This window comes from Nelumbo nucifera, chromosome 1 (assembly GCF_055504915.1).
Source record: "Nelumbo nucifera cultivar China Antique chromosome 1, China Antique-T2T, whole genome shotgun sequence".
NCBI lineage: Eukaryota > Viridiplantae > Streptophyta > Magnoliopsida > Proteales > Nelumbonaceae > Nelumbo > Nelumbo nucifera.
Window position 1 is genome coordinate 34,909,636 of NC_142649.1, and position 27,753 is coordinate 34,937,388.

A 27,753-nucleotide genomic window follows, 5' to 3' on the forward strand; every position below is an offset into this window, starting at 1 on the left:
TAGGCTATCGAAAAGGCTCTGTAGGTTACCTTTTCTATGACCCAAGTGAGCAGAAAGTGTTCTGCAGTCGAAATGTGCAATTCTTGGAAACCGACTATATCCTGGACACCCATCGTCAAGAAGTTGTTCTTGATGAGGAGAGCTCAGGAGCAGTGGGAGATGTCCCACAAGTTCCAGGTAGTGACCAACTTAGAAGATCCACTCGGGCATCCAGGCCACCAGTCCGTTATGGTTATTACCAGGATAGTTACCTGGTGGAAACCTTGACTAGTGAGGAGGATCCCGTGACTTACACGGAAGCTATGTTGGACATAGATTCCCAGAAGTGGGTGGAGGCCATGAGAGTAGAGATGGACTCAATGGAGACCAATGGAGTCTGGACTCTAGTAGATCCGCCCTCTGGGGTAAAGGCAATCGGTTGCAAATGGATTTACAAGAGGAATAAGGGCCCCGGTGGAAAAGTTGAGACCTTCAAGGTTCGTCTGGTGGCGAAAGGGTACACTCAGAAAGAGGGCATCGATTATGAGGAAACCTTTTCGCCTGTGGCCATGCTTAAATCCATTAGGATCCTACTAGCTGTAGCAGCATACCATGATTATGAGATTTGGCAGATGGATGTCAAAACTGTATTCCTGAATGGAGATCTTACTGAAGATATCTATATGCAGCAGCCGCAAGGCTTCATTGCTGCAGGTCAGGAAAACATGGTATGTAAACTTAACAGATCCATTTATGGGCTTAAGCAAGCTTCTAGAAGTTGGAACATTCGTTTTAACTCTGCTGTCAAATCGTTTGACTTCGAGCAGAATCCGGATGAACCCTGTGTCTACAGGAAGTACAGTGGGGATAAGGTTACCTTCTTGGTTCTGTATGTAGATGACATTCTACACATTGGGAATGATGTAGGAATGTTAACTACGGTGAAAGTATGGCTTTCGTAGCAATTCTCCATGAAAGATCTTGGAGAAGCCTCCTATATACTGGGTCTTCGACTCTATAGAGATAGATCGAAGTGGATAATAGGATTATCCCAATCTGCTTACATTGACAAAATAGTCAAAAGATACAGCATGGAAAACTCCAAGAAAGGAAATGTTCCTTTCAGGCATGGGAGTCACTCTCTCCAAGAAGATGTCTCCCAAGACTTCTGAGGAGATTGATGGCATGAAAGACGTTCCCTATGCCTCTGCCGTAGGGAGCATCATGTATGCCATGCTGTGCACTCGTCCTGACATTGCTCAGGCAGTGAGTGTAGTAAGCAGATTTCAGGCCAACCCAGGGCAGGAGCATTGGACTGCTGTGAAAAACATACTTAAGTACCTTCGAAGGACAAAAGAGTTTTGTCTGGTGTTCGATGGTAGCTCACTACAGATCCAAGGGTTTACAGATGCCGATTTCCAGTCAGACCCAGATGATAGAAAGTCTACATCTGGATATGTTTTCACGATAGGATCGTGTGCTGTTTGCTGGAAAAGCAGCAAACAGGGGTCCACTACAGACTCCACGACCGAGGCCGAATACATTGCCGCAAGTGAGGCTGCCAAAGAAGCTGTGTGGATGAAGAAGTTCGTTCACGAGTTAGGAGTTGTTCCGTCCAGCACATCACCCATCCCATTGTTGTGTGACAACAATGGAGCCATTGCTCAGGCTAAGGAGCCACGAGCCCACTCAAAGTCGAAGCACATCGAGAGGAAGTACCACGTACTGCGGGAGATTGTTGGTAGAGGGGACGTCCTGATTCAGAAGGTAGCGTCAGCGGAAAATGTAGCAGACCCATTGACAAAGCCACTATCACAGAAAGTGTTTGAGAAACACGTGGAAAGCATGGGACTCCGGCTAGTACCTGATTGGACCTAAGTGCAAGTGGGAGCTGTTAGACAATTTTGTATGCCCTTAGCTTCAATCAGAATGATGTACTTTATGAGTTTATTGTAAATGAATAAAGATACATATTTGATTCATGTTCCCATGGTATGTTTCTGTGTAATACCCTTAAACTGGACCCTTAATGAGACTCGTGTTAGTTTAGAATGTTCACAGCCGGTGGGTCGGTCTGGGGAGACCTATCCTGACAAGGCTGACACTGTGGTGCCATCAAGTCGGTTAGGGTGGCCTGTCTCAGCTGCCAGGGTGAGACCCTAGGCACATACAGTGTAGGATTAATTGAATCTTTGAACTGGACCAGATTTCCAGTATTGCCCTGGACCTTGGAGATTGATGGGCAAAACTGGAAAGTTACACCCGACCCCTAGACTCGATTATGATACTGCACTAGGTGTCGGATTAGGCTATCTTTGATGTACCAATCAGTGAGATCCTTAGCGGGGGTCAAAACCTGGGTATGTTGGGATAGTCCGAGAATTCATCTGAGTGGGTGATCATAGTGACAGGATCAGCCCCTTTGTCGGACAAAGGTAATGATCGGGGATGCACTCTCACTGATGGAAACCAAGACTGCCGGCAGCCGATTTCAACCGTTGAGATTTGTTTTGCAAAATATATATATATGGTTTCTAAAATGTTTGCAAGAAGGTTTTAATTCCTGGGATCCATATGAGTGGAGAGTGCAACACTGTTCCTTGCAGCCGAGGGAGAGGTCCTCTCTTGTCGGGCAGTGTATGATCATTATGGACTGAGAGGTTAAGTGTAAGACCATTGAGGATAACACCTGATGGGCTAATCTTGCATCTGCCCACAGTCCCTGGGTGTTACAAGGTGGTTTGGCCCAGGGACCACTTTGTGTAAGTGTTGGGCCCATAGAGCCCATTTGATGGGTTTTCAGGGGGTACACTATCTTCAGCAGTGCATTCGGCCAGGCCCTGTAACAAAGGCTGGGCTGAACCCATGTGGCTGATGTGTAGATCAATGCTTGGGTCCCACGCCATACAAGGAAGCCCAACTGGGCAGCAATTTGGAAGGTTTGTGAGTACATAACCTTAAATGGGCCTTAAGCCCATTTCGAACTGGGCTGATTTGATCAGTCATTTAAAAGGGGGTGAATTCTGAAGTGGGTCAGCTAAAAGGATTGGGCTTAGACCCTATCCACTCAGAGAGTTCAAGATCTAAATAAGATTTAGATATGGAAACCTCCTAATTAGATTAGGAGACAGCTGATCTGATCTGCAGATAAGATAAGGATTATCCCTTATCACTAAGGGACTTCTAACCCAAATATGATTTGGATTAGCAACTCCTAATCTGATTAGGAGCTGATCCCTTTAAGATTATAAAAGGGGAATGGGGCGGCAGCCTTGAAGGACACAATAACATCAATAGCATTCTTCTCTTTTAGAAAGAGAGATTAAGAGATTTTTTGCATACTGCGAATTCTCTTCTGCCGCCACCTTCCTGCCATTGCCATTCCTTCAGTTCGATCTCCAGTTCTTGGGAGCAATCAAGATCGGATCTTGATTTCAATCTTTTGGGAAAAGATTGATTGGAGTTGTACTCACAAGCTGTCCAGTTGAATCTTGCGAAGGGTCAAGTTCTTTTGAAGAACATTGCTGATTCTGCTCCATCCTTCACTACGCCATCTTCAATGGGAGCAGATTTTGGATCCTTCCTTGGGCGTGAACACCTCCATTGGGAGATAGTATTTCTCCGTATCAGGTATAATCCTCTCCCACTCCTTTTGGTTCAGATCTGGTTCAGTTTATGGTTCAAGATTGATCCTTGAAAATATGATTTTCTAAATAGGGAATACGATTCCCAGTTGAAGGGAGAGATAAATTTTTTGAAACTCGCCCCTTATTCCGCAATCTTTGGGCATCCATAGGATGGATCTCTCATCCCTTCACCTCTATGATTATCTTGATCAATTAAATTGAACTCCTTAAAATTTCACATTTAAGCTCCAAATCATCTTGCAAGACAATTTCATCATAATTAGTGCAATACCACGCTAATTCCAAAAACATTAATATGACAATTTCATCATATAGGCTTATCACCAAACAATGAGTAAAAGAGGGGTAAAAAAAGGTAGACATGACTTACGTTAACATCAATCTCATCGACCCTGACAATGTCTTCATCTTCGTTAGGTTTAGCTTCATTGTGATCAACTCACTCCAGGGTCAAAGTGTACTCTATAGTCAAACACAAGCCATACAACAAATACAGAGTACTAACACGAGTTTATATACTTATCAAACCTCGCCCAACCAAGGTCACTGCTAGAACCCCAATTGATGGCTCCGCACGAACTGCCTGGTCACCTACAACAGCTTGCCCACCTTCGTTAATAATAGGCTACGATAGGATCATACGATTAGTAAAAGCATCATAACTTCGTCTAATCATAGTTCAATAATAATACAAACATTCAGCAAAAGCTTACCGACTCATCGTCCTTTAGGCTCTACCTCGACCGACGGGGAGCCCTTTTCTTTAATCGCTCACTTGAGAAGCAAATTATAATGCCACCTGGGGAAAGCAATGCATCTGCGAGCCCCATAGGTCCCAACACTAGAACAACGGTCTGTTAGACAGTTATGCCTTTAGCTCCAATCAGATTGATGTACCTTTTGACATTTATTGTAAATGAATAAAGTACATAATTGATTCATGTCATTGTGGTGTGTTTCTGTGTAATACCCTTAAATTGGACACTTATGAGACTCGTGTTAGTTTAAAATCTTCACAGTCATTGGATAGATCTGGGGAGATTTATCCTGCCAAGGATGACACTGATGTACCGCCAAGTTGGTTGGGGTGGCTTGTCTCATCTGCCAGGGTGAGACCTGAGGTACATGCAGTGTGGGTTTTCTTGAAGCCCTGAACCGGAATGAAATTCTAGTATTGCCCTGGATCTTGGAGATAGATGGGCAAAACTGGAATGTTACACCTGACCCCTAGACTCGATTATGGTACTGCACCAAGTGTCGGATTGGGCTATCTTTGATATGCCAATTAGTGAGAGATCCTTAGAGGCGGTCAAAATCTGGGCATGTTGGGATAGTCTGAGAATTCATCTGAGTGGGTGATCAAAGTGACAAGATCAGCCCCTTTGTCAGACAAAGTGAATGATCGGGGATGCACTCTCTCTGATGGAAACCTAAATTGTTGGCAGTTGATTTCAACCATTGAAATTTGTTTTTGCAAAACATATCTATATAGAGATATACATATATATATATATATATATATATATATATATATATATATATTATGGTTTCAAAATGTTTGCAAAAGGGCTAAGAGGTTAAGTGTAAGACCATTGAGGGTAATACCTGATGATCTAATCTTGCATCTGCCCACAATCCTTGGGTTTTCATAAGGTGGCTAAACCCAAGGACCATTTATTGTAAATGTTGGGCCCATTGAGAGCCAATGGTGATGGACTCAGGGGTTCACTATCTCTTACAGTGAATTCGGTCAGGCCTTGTAACAAAGGCTGGGCTGAACCCATGTGGCTGATGTGTAGATCAATGTTTGGCTCCCACACCATACAAGGAGAGCCAACTTGGCAGCACGTTAAGAAGTTAAGTGAGCACATAAACTTAATGGACCTAAAGCCCAATTATGACCTACGTTAATTAGATTAATTAAATAGGGGTGAATCTGGGTTTGGATCGGTAGATAAGGATAAGAGGATAAGGTGGCAAAGAATCCTGCACCGGATTGTTCGGGAGACAGGGCTTTAGACGCCCGCAGGAGGGAATACCAAGAATGGGAGGAGAAAAACTCCTTAGCCCGCTGCTATATCATAGCCTCTTTAGATAATCCAATACAGAGGCAGTTCGATCAGATTGAACTTGCCAAAGACATATTGGATAGTCTAAAAACTATGTACGAAGAGCCGAACCGTTCTACTCGCCAAAAGGTCTTGAAGCAGTTCATGACCGCACAGATGACCAAGGGGCAGCAAGTTCATGACCATTGTCTCTGGATGATGGGTTACATTAATGAGCTAGAGGCCCTTGGGTCCTGGCTAAATCTGGTCACACAGATAGACGCCATTCTTAACTCCTTGCCTCTGTCCTTCAATCCGTTCATAATGAACTACAATATGAACAAGCTGAATGCCAGCATTCAAGAGCTCAACAATATGTTACAACGGGCCGAGGAACTGATCAGAAAGGATGAGCCGATAGCCATGCTTGTTGAAGCTGGAAAATCTAGCAAGAAGAGAAGGACAAAGAGGAAACCCAAGAAAAAGGCCACTAAGTCTAAGAAACAAAAGAAAGACAAGGCATCCGATGCCTGTCACTTCTGTAAGCAGGCCGGCCACTGGAAAAGGAACTGTCCTGCCTACCTGGAATCTAAGAAAGGTACTTTCGAAACTTGCATCATAGAGACTAATTTGTTAGTCACTTCTGTGTCCAGGTGTGTTAACTCTGGGGCTTCAACTCATGCGTGTAATTCACTACAGGGGTTCAAAGTAAGTAGAATGCTGAGTGAAGGGGAAGTGATGCTTTTCTTGGGAATGACTGCAAGTGTTGCAGCTGCGGCAATTGGAACCGTAGAACTAGTTTTTAGAGAAGGAATTCTTGTACTTAAAGATTGTCTTTATGTACAGAACTTAAGAAGAAATTTGATTTTTGTTTCTAAACAGTGTGCTGATGGATATACTGTTTATTTTAGTAATATGATTACTGTTAAACAGAATAATAAATTCATCGCATGCGAGGAACTGGAGAACGGTCTCTATGTTCTACATCCTTCTCTAAAAGCTAACTTAATCGAAACTACGTCGGTCGAAATCCCCAAGAAAAGGACTCGTGATATAGTTAGTCCCACGTGCCTGTGGCATTACCGACTTGACCATATCGGTATTGACCGAGTCACGAGACTAGTAAAGGATAGTCCTTTGGATTTTCAAAACTGTAGAAGATCTTCCCACTTGTGAGCCTTGCCTCCATGGCAAGATGACAAAACGGCCATTTAACGGTAAGCTTGAAAGATGTACAGGCACACTTGACCTTATACATACTGATGTATGTGTTCCCCTGAGTGTCAGGACTCGTAACCAACATGTGTATTTCATCACTTTCACCGATGATTACTCACGATATGGTTACAGGTACCTGATGAGACAGAAGTCCGAATCCTTTGAAAAGTTCAAGGAGTTCAGGCAAGAAGTCGAGAAACAGTTAGGGAGAGAAATTAAGGCCCTTTGATTGGATCGAGGTGGCAAGTATCTCTCTAACAAATTCAGGGACTACTTGAAGGCCAACGGGATAATATAACAGTTGGCTTTTCCTGCAACACCGCAGCTTAACGGTGTTTTAGAGAGGAGGAATAGGACATTGTTGGACATGGTCCGGTCACTTCTCACATGCTCAGAATTACCCACATCCTTTTAGGGATATGCATTAGAGACTGCTATCTACGTGCTGAATCGGGTTCCAACCAAATCGGTTCCGAAAACTCTGTACGAACTTTGGACCGGAAAGAAACCAAGTGTCAGACACTTGAAGATTTGGGGTTGTCCTGCGCATGTTAAAAGAACGAGTGCGGATAAGTTGGAATCCAAGACCAGTCGTTGCCTATTTGTAGGCTACCCAAAGGATTTGGTGGGTTATCTTTCCTATGACCCAAGTGAGCAGAAAGTGTTCTGCAGCCGAAATGCCCAGTTCTTAGAGACTGATTACATCCTGGACAGCCATCATTAGGAAATAGTTCTTGATGAGGAGAACTTAGGAGTAGTGGGAGATGTCCCACAAGTTCCAGGTAGTGACCAACCTAGAAGATCCACCCGGGTATCCAGGCCACCGGTCTGTTACAGTTATGACCAGGAGAGTTACCTGGTGGATCCTTGACTAGTGAGGAGGATACTGTGACTTACGCGGAAACTATGTTGGACATAGATTCCCAAAAGTGGGTGGAGGCCATGAGAGCTGAGATGGACTCGATGGAGGCCAATGGAGTTTGGACTCTAGTAGATCCGCCCTCTGGGGTAAAAGCAATTGGTTGCAAATGGATCTATAAGAGGAAGAAGGGCTCCAATGGCAAGATTGAGACCTACAAAGCTCGTTTGGTGGCGAAAGGGTATACTCAGAAAGAAGGCATCGACTATGAGGAAACCTTTTTGCCTGTGACCATGCTTAAATCCATTAGGATCCTGATAGCTGTAGCAGCATACCATGATTACGAGATTCAGAAAATGGATGTCAAAACCACGTTCCTGAATGGAGATCTTAGTGAAGATATCTACATGCAGTAGTCGCAAGGCTTCATTGTTGCTGGTCAGGAACACATGGTATGTAAACTTAATAGATCCATATATGGACTTAAGCAGGCTTCTAGGAGTTGGAACATCCGAATTGACTCTGCCATCAAATCGTTTGACTTTGAGTAGAATCCGGATGAGCCTTGTGTTTACAAGAAGTCTAGTGGGGATAAGGTCACCTTTTTGGTGTTGTATGTGGATGATATCCTACTCATTGGGAATGATGTAAGAATGTTGACTTCGATCAAGGTATGGCTTTCGCAGTAATTCTCCATGAAAGATCTTGGAGAAGCCTCCAATATATTGGGTCTTCAACTCTATAGAGATAGATCGAAGTAGATAATTGGATTATCCCAGGCTGCTTACATTAACCAAATAGTCAAAAGGTACAGCATGGAGAACTCCAATAAAGGAAACGTTCCTTTCAGGCATGGAGTCACTCTCTCCAAGAAGATGTCTCCCAAGACTTCTGAGGAGATTGAGGGCATGAAAGACGTTCCCTATGCCTCAACTGTGGGGAGCATCATGTATGCCATGCTGTGCACTCGCCCTGACATTGCTCAGGTGGTGAGTGTGGTAAGCAGGTTCTAGGCCAACCCCAGGGCAAGAGCATTGGACTGCTGTGAAGAACATACCAAATACCTTCAAAGGACAAAAGAGTTTTGTCTAGTATTCGATGGTAGTTCACTACAAATTCTGGGGTATACTGATGCTGATTTCCAGTCGGATCCAGATGATAGAAATTCTACATCTGGGTATGTTTTCACAATAAGATCGTGTGCTGTTTGCGGGAAAAGCGGCAAACAGGGGTCCATGGCAGACTCCACAACCAAGGCCGAGTACATTGCCGCAAGTGAAGCTGCCAAGGAAGCAGTGTGGATGAAGAAGTTCATTAACAAATTAGGAGTGGTTTTGTCTAGCACATCACCCATCCCGTTGTTGTGTGACAACAATGGAGCGATCGCCCAAGCTAAAGAGCCTCGGGCCCACTTGAAGTCAAAGCACATCAAGAGGAAGTGCCATGTACTGCGGGAAATCATTGGTAGAGGGGACGTCCGGATTCAGAAGGTAGCATCAACGGATAATGTGGTAGACCCATTAACTAAGCCACTCACAAAGAAGGTGTTTGAGAAACACGTGGAAAGTATGGGACTTTGACTTGTACCAGATTGGACCAAAGTGCAAGTGGGAGCTGTTAGACAGATTTGTATGCCCTTAGCTCCAATCAGTTTTGATGTACTTTTGATATTTAGTGTAAATAAATAAAGTACATGTTTGATTCATGTTGTGTGGTATGCTTCTGTGTAAGACCCTAAAACTGGACACTTAATGAGACTTGTGTTAGTTTTAAATGTTCACAGCCGTTGGATAAGTCTAGGGAGATTTATCTTGCCAAGGCTGACACTGATGTGCTGCCAAATGTTGGGGTGGCTTGTCTCAGCCGGCAGGGTGAGACCCAAGGCACACGCAGTGTAGGATTACTTGAACCCTTGAACCGGACCAGATTTTCAATATTGCCCTAGACCTTGGAGATTGATGGGCAAAACTAGAATGTTACACCTGACCCCTAGACCCAATTATGGTACTACACTGGGTGTCGGATTGGGTTTTCTTTGATATGCCAATCAGTGAGATCCTTAGCGGGGGTCAAAACCTGGGTATGTTGGGACAGTCTGAGAATTCATCTAAGTGGGTGATCATAGTGACGGGATCAGCCCCCTTGTCAGACAAGGGTAATGATCAGGGATGCACTCTTTCTGATGGAAACCAAACTGCTGGCAATTGATTTCAATCATTGGAATTTTGTTTTGCAAAATTTATATATATGATATATACTCCCGGGATCCATGTGAGTAGAGAGTGCAGCACTGTTCCTTGTAGCCGAGGGATAGGTCCTCTCTTGTCGGGCAGTGTTTGATCATTATGGGCTGAGAGTTTAAGTGTAAGGCCATTTAGGATAATACCTGATGGGCTAATCTTGCATCTGCCCATAGTCCCTGGGTTTTTATAAGATGGCTTGGCCCAGGGACCACTTAGTGTAAGTGTTGGGCCCATAGGGTCCATGTGATGGGCTTAGGGGTTTCTCTGGGCTTTCTAGTGAATTCGGCTAGGCCTTGTAACAGAGGCTGGGCCGAACCCATGTGGTTGATGTGTAGATCAATGCTTGGGTCCCATGCCATACAAAGAAGCCCAACTGGGCAGCAGGTTGGAAGACTATTGAGCACTTAATACATATTGGGCCTTAAGCCCATTTCGATCTGGGCTGATTTGATCAGTCACTTAAAGGGGCGGATCTGAGATTAGGTTAAGCCCAAAAGCTTATCTAATCTACAGATAGGATTAAGAGGAGTCCTGATCCAAATATAGATTTGGATAAGGGCTAATCCTAATATGATTAGGAGGTTTCTTAATCACCCAGAAAGAAGAGGAAACCCTAATTTCGAATTACTTGAATTCGAACCCTAGGGGTTTTAGCAGAACACACACTGCATTCTTGAGATAGGATCTCAGATAACCCTAGAGAAGATATAGCAGTTCGCCACCTTCTTCTCTAGCATTCTCCTCCAGCAGCCGCCGCCACCTTTTCTGCCAGTTCGAGTTCTTAGTTAGAGAAGATCAAGAAAGGTTCTTGATTGTTCGTGTGGTGCTCTCAGTCTTCCATCGAGTTCTTCAGAAGAACCTGGTTTATGGGACGAACACTGCTGGTTTGGCTTCATCATCACTGTGTCATCTTCAGTGGGAGCTGATCTTGGGGTCTTCTTTGGGCGTGAACACCAACGTTGGGAGATACTGCTTCTCCGGATCAGGTATAATCCCTCCCTTCTCTTTTGGTTCAAATCTAGTTTGGTTTGGTTCGAGTAGATCCTTCAATCTTGATTCTAAATTTAGGGAATATGATTCCCAGTTGGAAGAAAGGTAAGAAATTTTTGAAATTCACCCACCCATTCTGCAACCCTTTTGGCGCCCATACGATGGATCCTACCATCCTTTCAAATGGCATCTCATTTATCTTGGAGATATTTCCTACTCACTAGCAGCGATCACATCTAGCAACAAACCCTCTAGAGTCTTGAAATAATGTAGGCCAGAAAAAACCACTCTCTAGAACCTTAGCAGTTGTCTTTGTTGCACCAAAATGACCACCATATGCTGAGTCATGGCAATGAGTAAGAATGTCAAGCATCTCCTCCTCAGGCACACATCTCCTAATGATACTATCACCACAAATCTTGTAAAGGTAAGGATCCTACCATAAGTAATGCTTAACTTCCGACAAAAACCGCTTTTTCTACTGATAAGAAAAATCTGGTGGCAAAATATCACAAGCTAAATAATTTGCCAAATCTGCATACCAGGGTGCACTCAAATGTTGAATAGCTAGAAGGTGTTCATCTGGGAAGTTCTCATTCATCTCAGGCTCATCATCTCTCTTCTCAACACCCTCCAACCTAGACAAATGATCAGCTACTACATTCTCTGATCCTTTCTTATATCTGATCTCAATATCAAATTCTTGGAGTAAAATCCAGCGAATGAGTCGTGGCTTTGCATCCTTCTTGGCAAAAAGGTACCTGAGAGTAGAATGGTCAGTATAAATTATTACCTTAGAGCCAAGTAGATATGATCTAAATTTGTCTACTGCAAGCACCACTGCTAACATCTCCTTCTCAGTTGTTGTGTAATTGAGCTGGGCATCCGCCAAAGTTCTGCTTGCGTAGTACACAACACGCATCTTCTTATCCTTCCTTTGCCATAACACAGCTCCAACAACTTGATCACTGGCATCACACATAATCTCAAAAGGCAAAGACCAGTCTGGTGGTGAGATGATTGGTGCAGATACTAAAGCTGATTTTAACCTGTGAAAACCACTTAAACATGCATCATCAAACTCAAAAGGGACATCTTTAATCAGCAAATTAGTAAGAGGTTTAGCAATAGATGAGAAATCCTTAATAAATCACCTATAAAAGCCAGCATGGCCAAGAAAACCTCTTACTCCCTTTACCGATGTAGGAGGTGGCAACTTTTCAATGATCTCTATTTTAGCTCTGTCAACCTCAATACCTTTGCTAGAATTTTTGTGGCGCAAAACTATGCCTTCCTCCACCATAAAGTGGCACTTCTCCCAGTTTAGAACAAGGTTAGTCTCCTCACATCTTTTAAGAACCCTGTCAAGATTAGCCAAACACAGATCAAATGAATCACCAGAAACAGAAAAGTCATCCATGAATACCTCCACTATGTCTTCAATCATGTCAGAGAAAATAGCCATCATACACCTCTGAAAGGTAGCTGGTGCATTACACAACCCAAAAGGCATTCGCCTATAAGCAAAAGTGCCATATGGGCATGTAAAAGTAATTTTCTCTTGATCGTTTAGAAAAATAAAAACCTGATTATATCCAGAATAGCCATCCAGAAAGCAATAATAGCCATGACCTGCAATTCTTTCCAACATCTAGTTAATAAAAGGAAGAGGAAAATGATCCTTCCTTGTTGCAGCATTCAACTTACGGTAGTCAATACACACACGCCATCCATTAACTACCCGCTTAGAAATAAACTCACCATCTTCGTTCTCCACAATAGTCATACCACTTTTCTTGGGTACACACTGAATAGGACTAACCCAAGAACTATCAGAAATAGCATAGAAAATACCTGCATCAAGAAGCATAACAATCTTTTTCTTCACCACTTCCTTCATGTGCGGGTTCAATCTTCTTTGCCTCTCAGTTGTGGCATGAAATCCATCCTCCATGTGAATCCTGTGCATCACAATAAAAGGGCTAATACCCTTTATGTCAGAAATTTGCCAACCTAAAGCCTTAATCCTATGCCTTACCACATTTAACACTTTTTGTTCCTGCTTATTCGACAATTTGTTTGAGATAATAATTGGCAAGGTATTATCATCTCGCAAGAATGCATACCTCAAATGTGATGGTAAAAGTTTCAAGTCAAGCTTAGGTGGTTGCTCAATAGAAGGAGGAGTGGGATTAGCGCTTCTTACCAGTAATTCAAGCTTAGTGATAGCTATAAATATATAACCCTAGCAAGTGCACTAGTTATCAAGTAGTATAAAATATCATTCCCATGGGGATTTAACAAAATAAGTATTAGAACCACAGTCTTCCCTAATTATTTGGACAATCGAAATTCAGATTTGAGCAAGAACTACTGGAAATAAAAACTAGAAAAAGAAAATAAAAACAAGGGTGATCACTAACCGAATATGCAATGGATGAAATCGCTAGGACTTTTAGGTCAACCTAACCAATGTAATGAATATTAATGGATTTGATTAACCAAGATTATTTGCCATTCCCATAAGCTGAGGTCTTTCCAATTTTATTTAATATTCTCTCTCGAAATATACTAAAACTACGTCCATCAGGTAACCCTTCGATCTCTCGAGTAGAGCTCTCAAGATGGAAATGCATTAAGTCCAAGAAAAACCATTAAGTTCAGATGAATCATGTATATATATCTCTATATACCATTCAATTCACACTATGAATTATTCAATCGATTATATGAATTCCTCTCTCGATTCATTCACATAACACAAATCAATTAAGAGGTGGCCAAGCTCTTAATTGCATTAAGCGCAATAATTCATAGACTATATGGAAATCACAATCTTGGATAAATCATAAAGATAAAAATATTATCATTAACATGGTTAGGCTTTCCCCAGCCCTAGCAAGAAACAAACCAGTTCATGATACGAGAATTAAAGCAAATAAAGGGAAAGAAAGAACTCTTGAATTCACCCATGGTGCTGAGATCTCCTCTTCTTGCCACCACCTTCTTCTTGAAGTTTCTTGAATTCTTGATCCATTCTTGACTAATTGCTCCTTGCTTCTTGATTCAATCCCCAAGATTGAGTGATACCTCAAGCTGGTCTGCCCCCTCCTTTACATAGCTTAAAGAGGAGGGGGTGGTCTCCTACTTCCTCTTGAAGTTGATCTTACAAGAATAAAAAGTCCTATCCTAATTCTACTCTTATCTCCTTATCTAATGAACTCAATCCCTTTATCTCTCTAAGATTACATCAAGAATTTAGATCTGGAAGGACTCTTCTCAGTTTCTTGTTCTTGGATTCGTATTAGACCTCCTCTGCGAATTGGGCTTCAGCCAGGCTTTTTTGCAAGTTGGGCTTCAGCTGCGGATTGGGCCTTCCTATGAATTTGCCCCGACTTCGGGCCTGGATTTGACTTCGATTCAGGCTGAACCTGTGAAATCCAAAAACATGAAAGTTGTGGTCTTGAATCAGCCCAATCAGAGTTCGGATACGCGAGTTAAGCCTAGATTACTGAACGATGTTGAAATTGTGAAAAATCATCTAATTTGTCTTTCTTTGCTCCTGATGCCTTCTTTTGTGCCCTGAACCGAAATACAAGAAATATGAGTCCAATTAAGTACTAATTCAGTATAAAAGACAGAATAATTGGGGATAAAAATATGATAAATTCTACTCTCATCACTTAGCAAAAGGTTCAGTGTCACAAGCATTTCCATCCACTGCATCATCTTCAAAATCTTGTTCTACCTCACTAACTTGACATACTTCTTTCACACATGAATCAATCACATCAATTCTCATACAAAGTTCTTCCTCCATAGGATGTTTCATAGCCTTGGACATGTTAAACTCAACTTTGTCATCACCAATTTGAAGGGTCAATTTCCCTTCATACACATCAACCAAAGCTTTCCCTGTGTTTAGAAACGGTCTGCCAAGGATCAAGGTGCAATCATGATCCTCCTCAAAATCTAGCACAACAAAGTCCAAAAGAAATATGAACTTGTCCACTTTCACAAGTACATCCTCAACCACGCCATGAGGTTTCTTGATGGAATGATCCACCAACTGCAAAGTCATCAAGGTAGGTTTCACTTCTCCAATACCAAGTTTCCTGAAAATAGACAAAGGCATCAAATTAATGCTAGAACCTAAATCACACAAACACTTAGGAAACTCAATGCTACCAACAACACATGGAATTGTAAAACTCCTTGGGTCTTTTAATTTGGTAGGCATTTTGCTGGTAATGATTGAACTGCACTTTTCAGTCAATGATACAGTTTGGTCATCCTCCCATCTCCTCCTATTAGTGATGATCTCCTTCAAAAATTTAGCATATTGAGGCATTTGGGCTAGAGCCTCAGCAAAAGGAATATTGATTTGCAGCTTCTTAAAAATATCCAAAAATTTGGAAAATTGTTGTTCAGTCTGCTGCTTCTTCAGTCTTTGAGGAAATGGGATTCGTGTAACATAGGATGAAGGTTGGGCATTAGAGTGATTTTCCTTGTCACCTTGGTTCTCCTCTGACTCATCATTGGTTCCTTCATCATAGATTTTAGCATTGGTTGATAAAGGACCCTCAACATCTGTACCTGTTCTCTTACTTTGCACATCTTGCTTTGGCTCTAGCACTTTCCCGCTCCTTAGTGAAATTTCTTTAAGCTGCTCCCTTGGATTAGTCTCAGTATTGCTTGGTAAGTTACCTTGGTTCCTAGCTGAAACAGCATTGACTAGTTGGCCTATCTGCACCTCCAAGTTGTGAATTGAAGACAAATGGTTCTTTGCAATTTGATCAAATTTAGCTTCCATCCTTCTCTGGGCCTCATCCTGGCTGCTCATCTTGCTACTCATCATGTCAATAAATTTATCCAGCTTGGCTTCAAAAGAAACTGATCTATCCTACTGAGGATGTTGCTAGAATCCTGGTGGTCCTTGCTGTCTAGGCATGTTGTTGTTTTGGAAACTGGAACTGCCAGCATTGTTGTTATTGTTACTCCATGAAAAATTGGGGTGATTTCTCCACCCTAGGTTATATGTGTTGGAGTAAGGGTTGTTGACCTGCCTTCCTTGGAATTGATTCCCTATAAAATTGCATTGCTCCATAAAATTTCCACCTGCAAAATTAAAATTTCCAACACAATATTCAGAACTAACATGACCTATACCATTACAATACTCACAGATTGGTTGCATAGAATTGTTGATGGCGTTGGCTTGCACGTTCATGGTGTCCAATTGCTTGATTAAAGTTGAAATTTGGGCCTGCAAGGATGCTATGGAGTCCGCCTCTAATTTGCCTCCCTGTCTAGGTGGATTTAGCCGCTTGGATGGCCACAAACAATTATTAGCTGCCATTTCCTCTAAAAGATCAAAAGCAGCATCTATAGATTTCCTCATCAATGAACCTCCTGCAACAGCATCAATAGTATCTCTAGTAGTGCGAGTGGCTCCATTGTAGAAAGTCTGAATCAAAAGTCCCTTACGTAATCCATGGTGAGGGCAGCTTCTCTGCAAAGTCTTAAATCTTTCCCAAGCCTCATACAATGATTCATTCTCAAATTGCTGAAAAGTAGTGATGTCTTTATTGATCTTTGCAATTTTAACTGGGGGAAAATACTTAGCCAAGAAAGCCTGTGCCAGTTGTGCCCATGTGGTTATGGAGTTCGGTGGTAGAGAATTTAACCACGCTTTAGCTTTATCCTTCAAGGTGAAAGAGAAAAGCCTAAGCCTTATAGCATCGTCTGAAACTCCATTGTATTTAAAGGTATCACAAATTTCCTAGAAATTTGAAATGTGAACATTAGGATCTTCATTGCCCATGCCATAAAATTGCACACTTGATTGGATCATTTGGAGTAGAGCTGGCTTAATCTCAAAGTTATTGGCATTGATGTTTGGCCTTGCAATACTCTGTTGTGCACCATGCAGCCCAGGCATAGCAAAATCTCTAAGAGTTCTCTCATTATCTTGTCGATTTGCTTGGTTACCTTCATTATCCTCTGCCATCTCTGAAACCCTTACTTGCTGAACTTTCTCGTTTTCTCTAACAAACTTATCAATTTCAGGTCTGAAAGGAAGAAGCTCAGGTTGTGAACTTTGAGTTCTTTGCATACGCCAAAATGGTACCTAAAGAAAGAATGTAAACAAACAAAAATTAGCAAAAACTACTAAAGATTTGAGCTTTAAATCAAGAGAAACTAAATTAATTATGGTGTTAAATAAAATTCTTTCCCCGGCAACAGCGCCAAAACTTGGTCACTCTCCGCAAGAGTACGGAGTCATACAACTAATATAGTAAAGAATACAGAATCGTTCCCACGAGGAAAGAATTATTTAGCCACCTATTAAGGAATGTAAACTAACGCTACTAATTAAGGAAATTAAATGACAAAAACAATTAATTTGAACAAGAATCAATAACAAAGTTGCTAGGGATTAATCCAATCACAATCATCAAGATTCAATATCAATAAAATCTCACGAGGGTTGTTATATTCCAAAGTGTTTCCTAAAAGCACTAGTCAATCTTTCTCAAGAGTCGATTAGCTAAACCTATGTTCAATTAAATGGAATTACAATCAATGAATTCTTATTCTTTCAATCGAAATCCTCTTTGCATAAACCCAAGTTGTTAATACACCTATAAGGAAATCCTACCAACAATTGATATCTCTACCTAATTATTGGTTGAATAAGTGTTATTAGTTCCACCTCAATTATCATTTCTCAATGAATAATCTTGATTAAAGAACAAATCATTGGTGATCAATCAATGATAAGTAATAAGCACAAATAACACAATATAACAAGAACCTCATCGATTTTATTAATAAATGAAAATCAAGGCATGATCAAGTATTAATCCCAAACAATAAAAACTTAGCCACTCATGATGTAATTAAGAACAAGCAACATCCCAATATCAAGAGTAAACATGATGTTACAAGAGAAAAAGAAAGTATATTACAAACGATCTCTCAATCTTGACTTAACGATCTTCAATCTTGTCTTCTCCCTTGTTTTTTTTTCTCTTCGAATTGAGTGTTCTTCATCCAAAAAGATCTCTCTCTTTCAACTCCACCTCCTTCCTATATATCACCACCTAAAAATTAGAAAAAAAAAACAAAAGTCGCCATTAACCCTAGCATCTTTGACGATTAGTCCAAAAACTTGTAGAGCTTCACACTTTAGTCCATGATCTTTATCAGCTTGTTCCAAATTGGCCCCGAAGATTCATCTTTGACGATTAGTTACCTGAAAAGTGACAAAACATCCAAATGCATTAAATTGACTCAAAGATACCCAAATTAACCATAGAATCTCAACAATTAAACCTAAAAACACCTGAAATTCTTATGAATAACTTAAGCTTATCAATTACTCACGGTATGGTTACGTGTACCTAATGAGACACAAGTCTGAATCCTTTGAAAAGTTCAAAGAGTTTGGGCAAGAGGTCGAGAAACAGTTGGGAAGACACATTAAGGCCCTTCGATCAGATCGAGGAGGTGAATATCTCCCCAATGAATTCAATGACTACTTAAAAGAAAATGGGATATTATCACAACTAGCTCCTCCTACTACACCACAGTTAAAAGGTGTGTTAGAAATGAGGAACCGGACTTTATTGGATATGGTCCGATCACTTCTCGCACACTCAAAACTACCCACATCCTTTTGGGGTTACGCATTAAAGACTGTGATATACGTGTTGAACCGGGTTCCAACCAAATCCGTTCCAAAGACTCCCTATGAATTTTGGACCGATAAGAAACCAAGTGTGAAACACATGAAAATTTGTGGTTGTCCGACACATGTTAAAAGAACTAGTGCTGACAAATTGGAATCCAAGACCAGTCATTGCCTTTTTATAGGTTACCCCAAAGGCTCTGTGGGTTACTTATTCTATGATCCAAAAGAGCAAAAGGCATTTTGCATTCAAAATGTCCACTTCTTAGAAGAATATTACATCCTGGATAATCATCATCGGGAAGTTATTCTTGATGAGGAGAGCCCAGGGGTAGTGGGAGATGTCCCACCAGCAACAGAAAATAACCAACCTAGAAGATCTACCCAGGTATCCAAACCTCCAGTTCGTTATAGCTATGACCAAGAAAGTTACCTAGTGGAAGCCATGACCAATGAGGAGGATCTAGTGACTTATTCGAAAGCTATGTTGGACATAGATTCCTTGAAGTGGGTAGATGCCATGAGAGCTGAGATGGACTCAAGGGAAATCAATGGAGTTCGGACTCTAGTAGATCCACCCCTTGGGGTAGAGGCAATTGGTTACAAATGTTGAGACTTACAAGGCTCGTCTTGTGGCGAAAGGGTACACTTAGAAAGAGGGAATCGATTATGAGGAAACCTTTTCACTTGTGGCCATGCTTAAATTCATTAGGATCATGCTTGCTGTAGTAGCTTACAATGACTACGAGATTTGGAAAATGGATGTCAAAACCGCATTCCTAAATGAAAATCTTACTGAAGATATCTATATACAACAACCATAAGGTTTCATAGCTGCAGGTCAGGAACACATGGTACGTAAACTCAACCGATCCATCTATGGACTTATGCAAGCTTCTAGGAGTTGGAACATCTGATTTGACTCTACCATCAAATAGTTTGACTTTGAGCAAAATCCGGATGAGCCCTGTGTTTACAAGAAGACCAGTAGGGATAAGGTTATGTTCTTGGTTCTATATGTAGATGACATACTACTCATTGGGAATGATGTAGGAATGTTAACTATGGTGAAAGTGTGGCTTTCATAGCAATTCTCTATGAAAGATCTTGGAGAAGCCTCCTACATATTGGGTCTTCGACTCTATAGAGATAGATCGAAGAGGATAATAGGATTATCCTAGTCTGCTTACATTGACAAAATAGTCAAGAGATACAGCATGGAGAACTCCAAGAAAGGAAATGTTCCATTCAGGCATGGAGTCACTCTCTCCAAGGGTATGTATCCCAAGACTCCCAAAGAGATTGAGGGCTTGAAAGAGGTTCCCTATGCCTCAGCCGTAGGGAGCATCATGTATGCCATGCTGTGCACTCGTCTTGACATTTCTAAGGCAGTGAGTGTGGTAAGCAGAAACCAATCTAACCTAGGGCAGGAGCATTGGACCGCTATGAAAAACATACTAAAATACCTTCGAAAGATAAAAGAGTTTTGTCTGATATTCGATGGAAGTTCACTATAGATCTAGGGGTATACTGATGTGGATTTCTAGTCAGATCCGGATGATAGAAAGTCTACATCTGGTTATATCTTCACTATAGGATCGTGTGTTGTTAGCTAGAAAAGCAGCAAACAGGGGTCCACCGTAGATTCCACAACCGAGGCCGAATACATTGCCAAAAGTGAAGCTGCCAAGGAAGCCGTTTGGATGAAGAAGTTCATTTTGGAATTAGGAGTAGTTCTATCCAGCACATCATCCATTCCATTGTTGTGTGACAACACTGGAGCCATTGCTCAGGATAAGGAGCCACAAGCCCACTCGAAGTCGAAGCACATTGAGAGGAAGTACCATGTACTGTGGGAGAAAGTTGGAAGAGGGGACGTCTTGACTCAGAAGGTAGTATCAGCGGAGAATGTGGCAGACCCATTGACTAAGCCACTGACACAGAAAGTGTTTAAGAAACACGTGGAAAGTGTGGGAATCCGGCTTGTACCCAATTGGACCTAAGTGCAAGTGGGAGCTGTTAGATAGTATATGTCCTTAGATCCAATCAGAATGATGTACATTATGACATTTAATGTAAATAAATAAAGTACATATTTGATTCATGTTATAATGGTGTGTTTCTGTGTAATACCATTAAACTAGACACATATGATACCCATATTAGTTTAGAATCTTCATAGCCATTGGATAGATCTGGGGAGATTTATCCTGCCAAGGTTGACACAGATGTGCCGCCAAGTTGGATGGGGTGGCTTGTCTCAGCCGCAAGGGTGAAACCTGAGGTACATATAGTGTGGGTTTTCTTGAAACCCTGAACTGGACCAGAATTCCAGTATTGCCCTGGACCTTGGATAAAGATGGGCAAAACTGGAATGTTACACCTGACCCCTACACTCAATTATGATACTGCACTAGGTGTCGGATTGCGCTGTCTTTGATATGCCAATCAATGAGATCCTTAGAGGGGGTCAAAATCTGGATATGTTGGGACAGTTCGAGAATTCATCTGAGTGGGTGATCATAATGACAGGATCAGCCCCTTTGTCAGACAAAGAGAATGATCGGGGATGCACTCTTTCTAATGGAAACCAAAACTGCCGACAGTCGATTTCAACCGTTGAAATTTGTTTTTGCAAAATATATTTATATAGAGATATACTTATATATATTATGGTTTCAAAATGTTAGCAAAAGGTTTTAATTCCCAAGATCCATGTGATTAGAGAGTGCAACATTGTACCTTGCAGCCGAGGGAGAGGTCCTCTCTTGTCAGGCAGGGTTTGATCATTATGGGCTGAGAGGTTAAGTGTAAGACCATTGAGGACAATACCTGACGGGTTAATCTTGCATCTGCCCACAGTCCTTGGGTTTTTATAAGGTGGCTTGACCCAGGGACCATTTAGTGTAAATGTTAGGCCCATTAAGAGCCCATGGTGATAGGCTTAGGGGTTCACTGTCTACTACAGTAAATTCGGCCAGGCCTTATAACAGAGGTTGGGCTGAACCCATGTGGCTGATGTATAGATCAATGTTTGGGTCCCACTCCATACAAGGATATCCAACTGGGCAGCAGTTTGGAGGATAAGTGAGCACATAGACTTAATGGTTCTAAAGCCCAATTTAAAATGGCTTAATCAGATTAATTAAAGAGGGGCGGTTCTGGGATTTAGATTAGCAGATAGGATAAGGGATTGTCCCTATCCACTCAGAGGTTCCAGATCCAAATAAAGATTTGGATCAGGAAACTTCTAATTAGATTAGGAGGGCTGATCTTTATCTGCAGATAAGATAAGGGATTATCCTTATCTCTTAAAGAAAGTCCAGATCCAAATACAAGATTTGGATTACGAAACTCCTAATGGGATTAAGAGAACCTCTCTTTAAGGCTATAAATAGAGGAGTTGGGCGAACCTCCAGTTCATCCTTCAGCTTATTGATTCAAGAGAGAAGACAGCATATAGTTAGACTGACGCCATCTTCTGCTCTTGCCTTCTCCTGCTATTGCTGCCATTACCAGTTTGATCTCCACCTGTAGGAGCGATCAAGAAAGGTTCTTAATATCATCTTTCGGCAGAAAAGGTGATCTGAAGTCGTGCTCACTCGCCCACCATCAGATTCTTGCTGAAGAATCAGGTTCTTGCTGAAGAACCATCCTGCCGATTCTACTCCACCCTATGTTGTGTGGGAGCAATCTTTGGTATTCTCCTTAGGCGTGAACACCTTTGTTGAGGGTTACTACTACTCGTATCAGGTATATCACTCTCCTACATTTTGGTTTCAGATCTAGTTCGGTTTGGGTTCAAGATTGATCCTTGAAAATGTAATTTTCTAAAATAGGGAATGTGATTCCCATATGGGAGAAAGAAATTTTTGAAATTTCGCTCAACCTACCCGCAGGGTTCGGCCATCCATATCATGGATCTCTCATCCCTTCACTTAGCTTCAATCAGATTGATGTATCTTTTGACCTTTATTATAAATGAATAAAGTACATAATTAATTCATGTCATTGTGGTGTGTTTCTATGTAATACCCTTAAACTGGACACTTATGAGACTCGTGTTAGTTTAGAATCTTCTCAGCCATTGGATAAATCTAGGGAGATTTATCCTGCAAAGGCTAACACTAATGTGCCGCCAAGTTGGTTGGGGTGGCTTATCTTAGCTAATAGGGTAAGACCTGAGGTACATGTAGTGCGGGTTTTCTTGAAACCCTGAACCGGACCAAAATTCCAGTATTGCTTTGGACCTTGGAGATAGATGGGGAAAACTAGAAAGTTACACTTGACCCCCTAGACTCGATTATGGTACTGCACTAGGTGTTAGATCAGGCTATCTTTGATATGCCAACCAATGAGATCATTAGAGGGGGTCAAAACCTGGGTATGTTGGGACGGTCCAAGAATTCATCTGAGTGGGTGATCATAGTGATAGGATCAACGCCTTTGTTGGACAAAGAGAATGATTGGGTAATACACTCTCTCTGATGGAAACCTAAACTGTCGGAAGTTGATTTCAATCGTTGAATTTTGTTTTTGCAAAATATATTTATATAGATACAGATATATATATTTTGGTTTCAAAATATTTGCAAAATGTTTTTATTCCCAGGATCCATGTGAGAAGAGAGTGCAGCACTATTCCTTGCAACCAGGGGAGAGGTCATCTCTTGTCGAGCAATGTTTGATCATTATGGGCTAAGAGGTTAAGTGTAAGACCATTGAGGGTAATACCTCATGTGATAATCTTGCATCTGCCCATAGTCCTTGGATTTAAACAAGGTGTCTGGATCTAAGGACCATTTAGTGTAAATGTTGGTTCCATTAAGAGCCCATAGTTATGAACTCAGGGGTTCACTGTCTCCTACAATGAATTTGGCCAGGCATTGTAACAAAGGATTTGCTGAACCCATGTGGCTGATGTGTAGATCAATGTTTGGGTCCAACGCCATACAAAGAGAGCCAACTAGGTAGCATGTTAAGAGGTTAAGTGAGCACATAAACTTAATAAGCCTAAAGCCCAATTCGATCTGGGCTTAAGCTAGTTAATTAAAAGGAGACAAGAAAGGATTTATAATCTGATTAGGATTAGATGAAGGATAAGATAAGTCTTATCCATTCAAGAGTCCATATCCAAATATCAGATTTGGATTATGGAACTCTCTCCTAATTAGATTAGGAGGCTGATCCTAAGAAGGCTATAAATAAGGGGGCGAATTCCTTAGCTAAATAGCACAGCAACCTGCAAAATTCCCTTTTATTCTTGCCATCCCTACCCAATTCGATCTCCTCTTGAGGAATTGATAAATAAAGGTTCTTAATATTATTTCTTAGCTGAAGAAACAATCTGAAGTTGTGCTCACCAGCCCCTGTTCGATTCTTGTTGAAGAATCCTGGTTCTTACTAAAGAGCCATCCTACTGATCCTGCTTTATTACACACTGTGTCATCTCCGGTGGAAGCGGGATTTTGTATTCTCTTTGGGTGTGAACACCTTCATTGGGAGTTACTTCTACTTTGTATCAGGTATATTCCTCTCATCCTCTTTTGGTTTTAGATCTGGTCCGGTTTTGGATTCAAGAACGATAATTGAAAATGTAGTTTTCTAAAATAAGAGGTGTAATTCCAAGTGAACCTAAGAGGATTCACATTAGATGAACCACTAGTTTAGGAAACCCTAGGTCAACCCTAGCTCATGTGGTTGATTTGCTTGCATATACAAAAAATTAAAATTTCAAATTTGAATTTAAATTTTAGGAACTTAATTATCAAAATGTGAATTTGAATTTAAATTTTCAAAAATTTAAATTTCGAATTTAAAAATAAATAAATAAAATAAAATAAAAGATAAAATAAATAAAAAATAAAAAATAAATAAAATTTCAAATTTCAAATTTGAGTTTAAATTTCAAAATCTCACTTTGAATTTAAAATTCAAAATTTAAATTTCAAATTTCAAAAAAAAAACATAAAAAATAAAAAAAGAGATAATAAAAACTTAAAAATTCAAATTTGAGTTTAAATTTTAGAATTTAAATTTCAAAATCTAAGTTTGAAATTAAAATTCAAAATTTAAATTTCAAATTTCAAAAAGAAGAAAAAGAAAAAAGGGGGGTTAAAACAAAATAAGAGAAAATGAATTCAATGATCGGAGTGTGTGGAATGAGAAATTACTTCCAACCTGAGACACAAATAGATTGGAACCATATGTCTCGACAACTAGACAAGATTAATGGGATGGCCCACAGAATTGACCAAATCCTTGCATATCGTCAACAAAGTGGCCCATACCCAACCTTCTCATCCTATCCAACATGTTCCATCTGTGCAAGCCTGGCCCATAATGTTAGCCAATGCCCTACGGTGAGCCCATGTCAACTAGTCATTCTAGACCAAGTAAATGCGGCCAACAAATTTTTTCAACCCAATGCTAACCCATTCTTTCACCCATATAACCCTGGGTGGGAAAATCAGTCCAACTTCATTTATAGGGCCCAAGTCCAAGAAACCCCCCTACCAAATGTGCATTCTCAATGGTATGAAGCCTAGACCCACTGGGAGTACAATGATTACCCTGGGACTCAATCAGCTCAACCATGTCAAACCTACACACAGTCCCAGAACTACCATCCATCTAACTCTAGGGCCCAGCAATTTTAGAGGCCACAAGGGCAAACCCAATTCCAGCAGATGTATCCTAGGAACCAACTGGCCTAACCGTATTAGGGTTACCCAAAACCTCCATAATCCCGTTCAGTAGATGATCAATTCATGCAGCTTCAACAGCTGATACTAAATTAGCAACAGTCCATCGATAGATTAGAGAGCCGAATAGGACAGCTAGCCGAAGCTGAATAGGACCACCAAGTCAACTGGTTGCAAACCCTAGAAATCAGCCACCAAGCTTTCCTACACAGCAGATTCAACCACCTCCTATGGACCCTCAGCTTGAAAATACCAAGGTTATTACAACCTTAGGGAATGGGAGGATGTTAGAGAACCCGTGTGAGAAAAAGAGAGTTAATGAAGAAGAAAAGGAGTAGGAAGACCCTAAGTTGGGGGGAGAAGAAGGAAAGGAAACTTCAAAAGAAGAACCTTTAGTGAACCAACCCGTAGTTCCCTTTCCAACTGCACTCATAGTCGGGCCGGTGTGAAAGAAGAAAGAGACTCGCAAAGAGGAGAGCAGGGAAGTCCATATTAACTTCCCTCTCCTCGACGCGATCCAACTTGTCTCGGCCTATGCCAAGTTTTTGAAAGAGCTATAAATGATGGAGCCACGATCGGCCCCACAAAGAATAATGCTCTCGGCAGATGTTACTGCAGCTCTCTTAAACCACTTTCCCCGAAAAATGAAAGACCTTAGTGCTCCTCTCACAAGCTGTGTCATCTTCGGAATCATCTTTGATCGGGTCTTCTTGGATCTAGGGGTCTGTATAAATATGCTTTCGTCCATTCATGATAGGTTCAAGATCGGTGAGTTAGAACCAACCCCAGTAATTCTACAACTCGCTGATTGGTCAGTCAAGACTCCTCGAAGTGTTATTGTGAACGTCATTGTTAGGGTAGAGGGTTGTCACTTCCTAGTGGATTTTATCATCCCAAACATGACCCCAACTGAGGAACTGAACCACATCCCGATAACCTTAAGATGTCTATTTCTAGCAACGGCCAATGCAAACACTAACTGTAAATTGGAAGAAATGGACATTTCATTAGGGGAGCAAAAAGTCCGGTTAAATGTTTTTAATGCCACTAAGTATCCAAACCTAGGGGAAGATGAGTGCAAGATAGATGTAGTTGATGATATTTTAGATGCCCTGTCTGCCCCATGGTTAGCCCAGTCTGAGCCCTGTATATATGAAGATGAAAGTGAGTTAGAAAGTGTAGATGGAAGAAGTGTGTGAATGTGTCCGGCTGAAGATGTTAAACTTAGCACTGGTTGGGAAGCAACCCAACGTAGTTTTTAGTGGTTTTGCTTTTAGGATTTGTTTTTCTTTTCTTGATTCGAGACTAGGTGGCAGACCTTGAACTCCTCAAGAAAACCCTATTCATTGCTCCCTTTGGCCCATATCCTTTTTGCATCATTCTGGTCATGTCATTAGGGACAATGGCATTTAAGTTGGGGGTAAGGAAAGAGAGAGAAAAAAAATGATGATTGAGGAGCTAAGCCTTTAGAAATGTAGAATTAAAATTTCACTAACAATTTTTGAGATTTTTTTCCATTAAAAGAGATTCTCAAATAGAAAAGGTTGAGGAAACTGATAAAAGAATATTGAATTTTGTAGAAATTAGTAGCAAGTGTGAGTAAAAATTGGTCTCATTTGAATGTTGTGAAACTGTTTAGAAATTGGAAAATACTTCCAAGTTTGCCCCTACCAAGATAAGAAGAGAAAGATTAAGAAATTAGAAAAAAAATTAATTGTTAGAAACAGTGGACTGCTCTGAAATGTGTTGCAAAAAAAAAAAAGAATAAAAGGTCAATGGACACCCTACACTTAGTAATTGGGTCTCTTCACCTAAGCCAAGTGTCGAGATTTGCATAAAACAATGGAAGGTAGCAATAAAAATAAGTGTGCATGTCAAGTTCAGGGGTAGAAATCCACTATCAAAAATGATAAGAAGAATACCCGTTTGATTTTCAAAATTCAATCTCAGCTTATCAAGACAATCTGCAAATGGAAGGGAATTTAAGATTTTTAAGCAAAGTTTCTGTAATATTCAAAGTATGATAGTTTTACCCCTAAAGCCCAATACCGATCTATACAGAGTTTAAGAATGTTGGATTAGGATGCTTACTCATTCTTGTAGGGATGATCTTGAGATGGGAAGGATCTCTATACTCAGTGTAATTTTAAGGCTGCATTGCTAAGGGACTAGCAACGGTTAAGTTGGGGGTGTTATAACTTTGTATTTGATGCCTTAAGGGCATCATTTCACATTTCAAGGGTATTTTCGGCCTTAGAATAGTCAAAGTATGCCCTTTTCCCAGTTAAATTCAATGTTGTGACCTCCGAGGGTCTCTGTGCAAATTTTGGGGAAAACTAGGAAGTTTTCATGGCTGAAATGCAGATTTTGAG

The 27,753-nt window shown here is 40.9% G+C and overlaps 1 protein-coding gene and 1 non-coding gene across 2 annotated transcripts; one reads left to right on the plus strand and one right to left on the minus strand.

The window, feature by feature from the left end:
* Positions 1-14,663: 14,663 nt before the first annotated feature.
* Positions 14,664-15,839, minus strand: LOC104608313 (uncharacterized). Its single transcript, XM_010274263.1, has one exon. It carries the CDS (start codon positions 15,837-15,839, stop codon positions 14,664-14,666), a length of 1,176 nt encoding a protein of 391 aa, XP_010272565.1.
* Positions 15,840-16,473: 634 nt separating this feature from the next.
* LOC148803112 (small nucleolar RNA R71) lies at positions 16,474-16,580 on the plus strand. Its single transcript, XR_016081619.1, has one exon. It is a non-coding gene; the product is annotated as a small nucleolar RNA R71 (small nucleolar RNA).
* Positions 16,581-27,753: the final 11,173 nt, after the last annotated feature.

Bases quoted from the DNA above. Each gene is read 5' to 3' on its own strand.
- LOC104608313 (XM_010274263.1), bottom strand. From the start codon at position 15,839: ATGAGTAGCAAGATGAGCAGCCAGGATGAGGCCCAGAGAAGGATGGAA.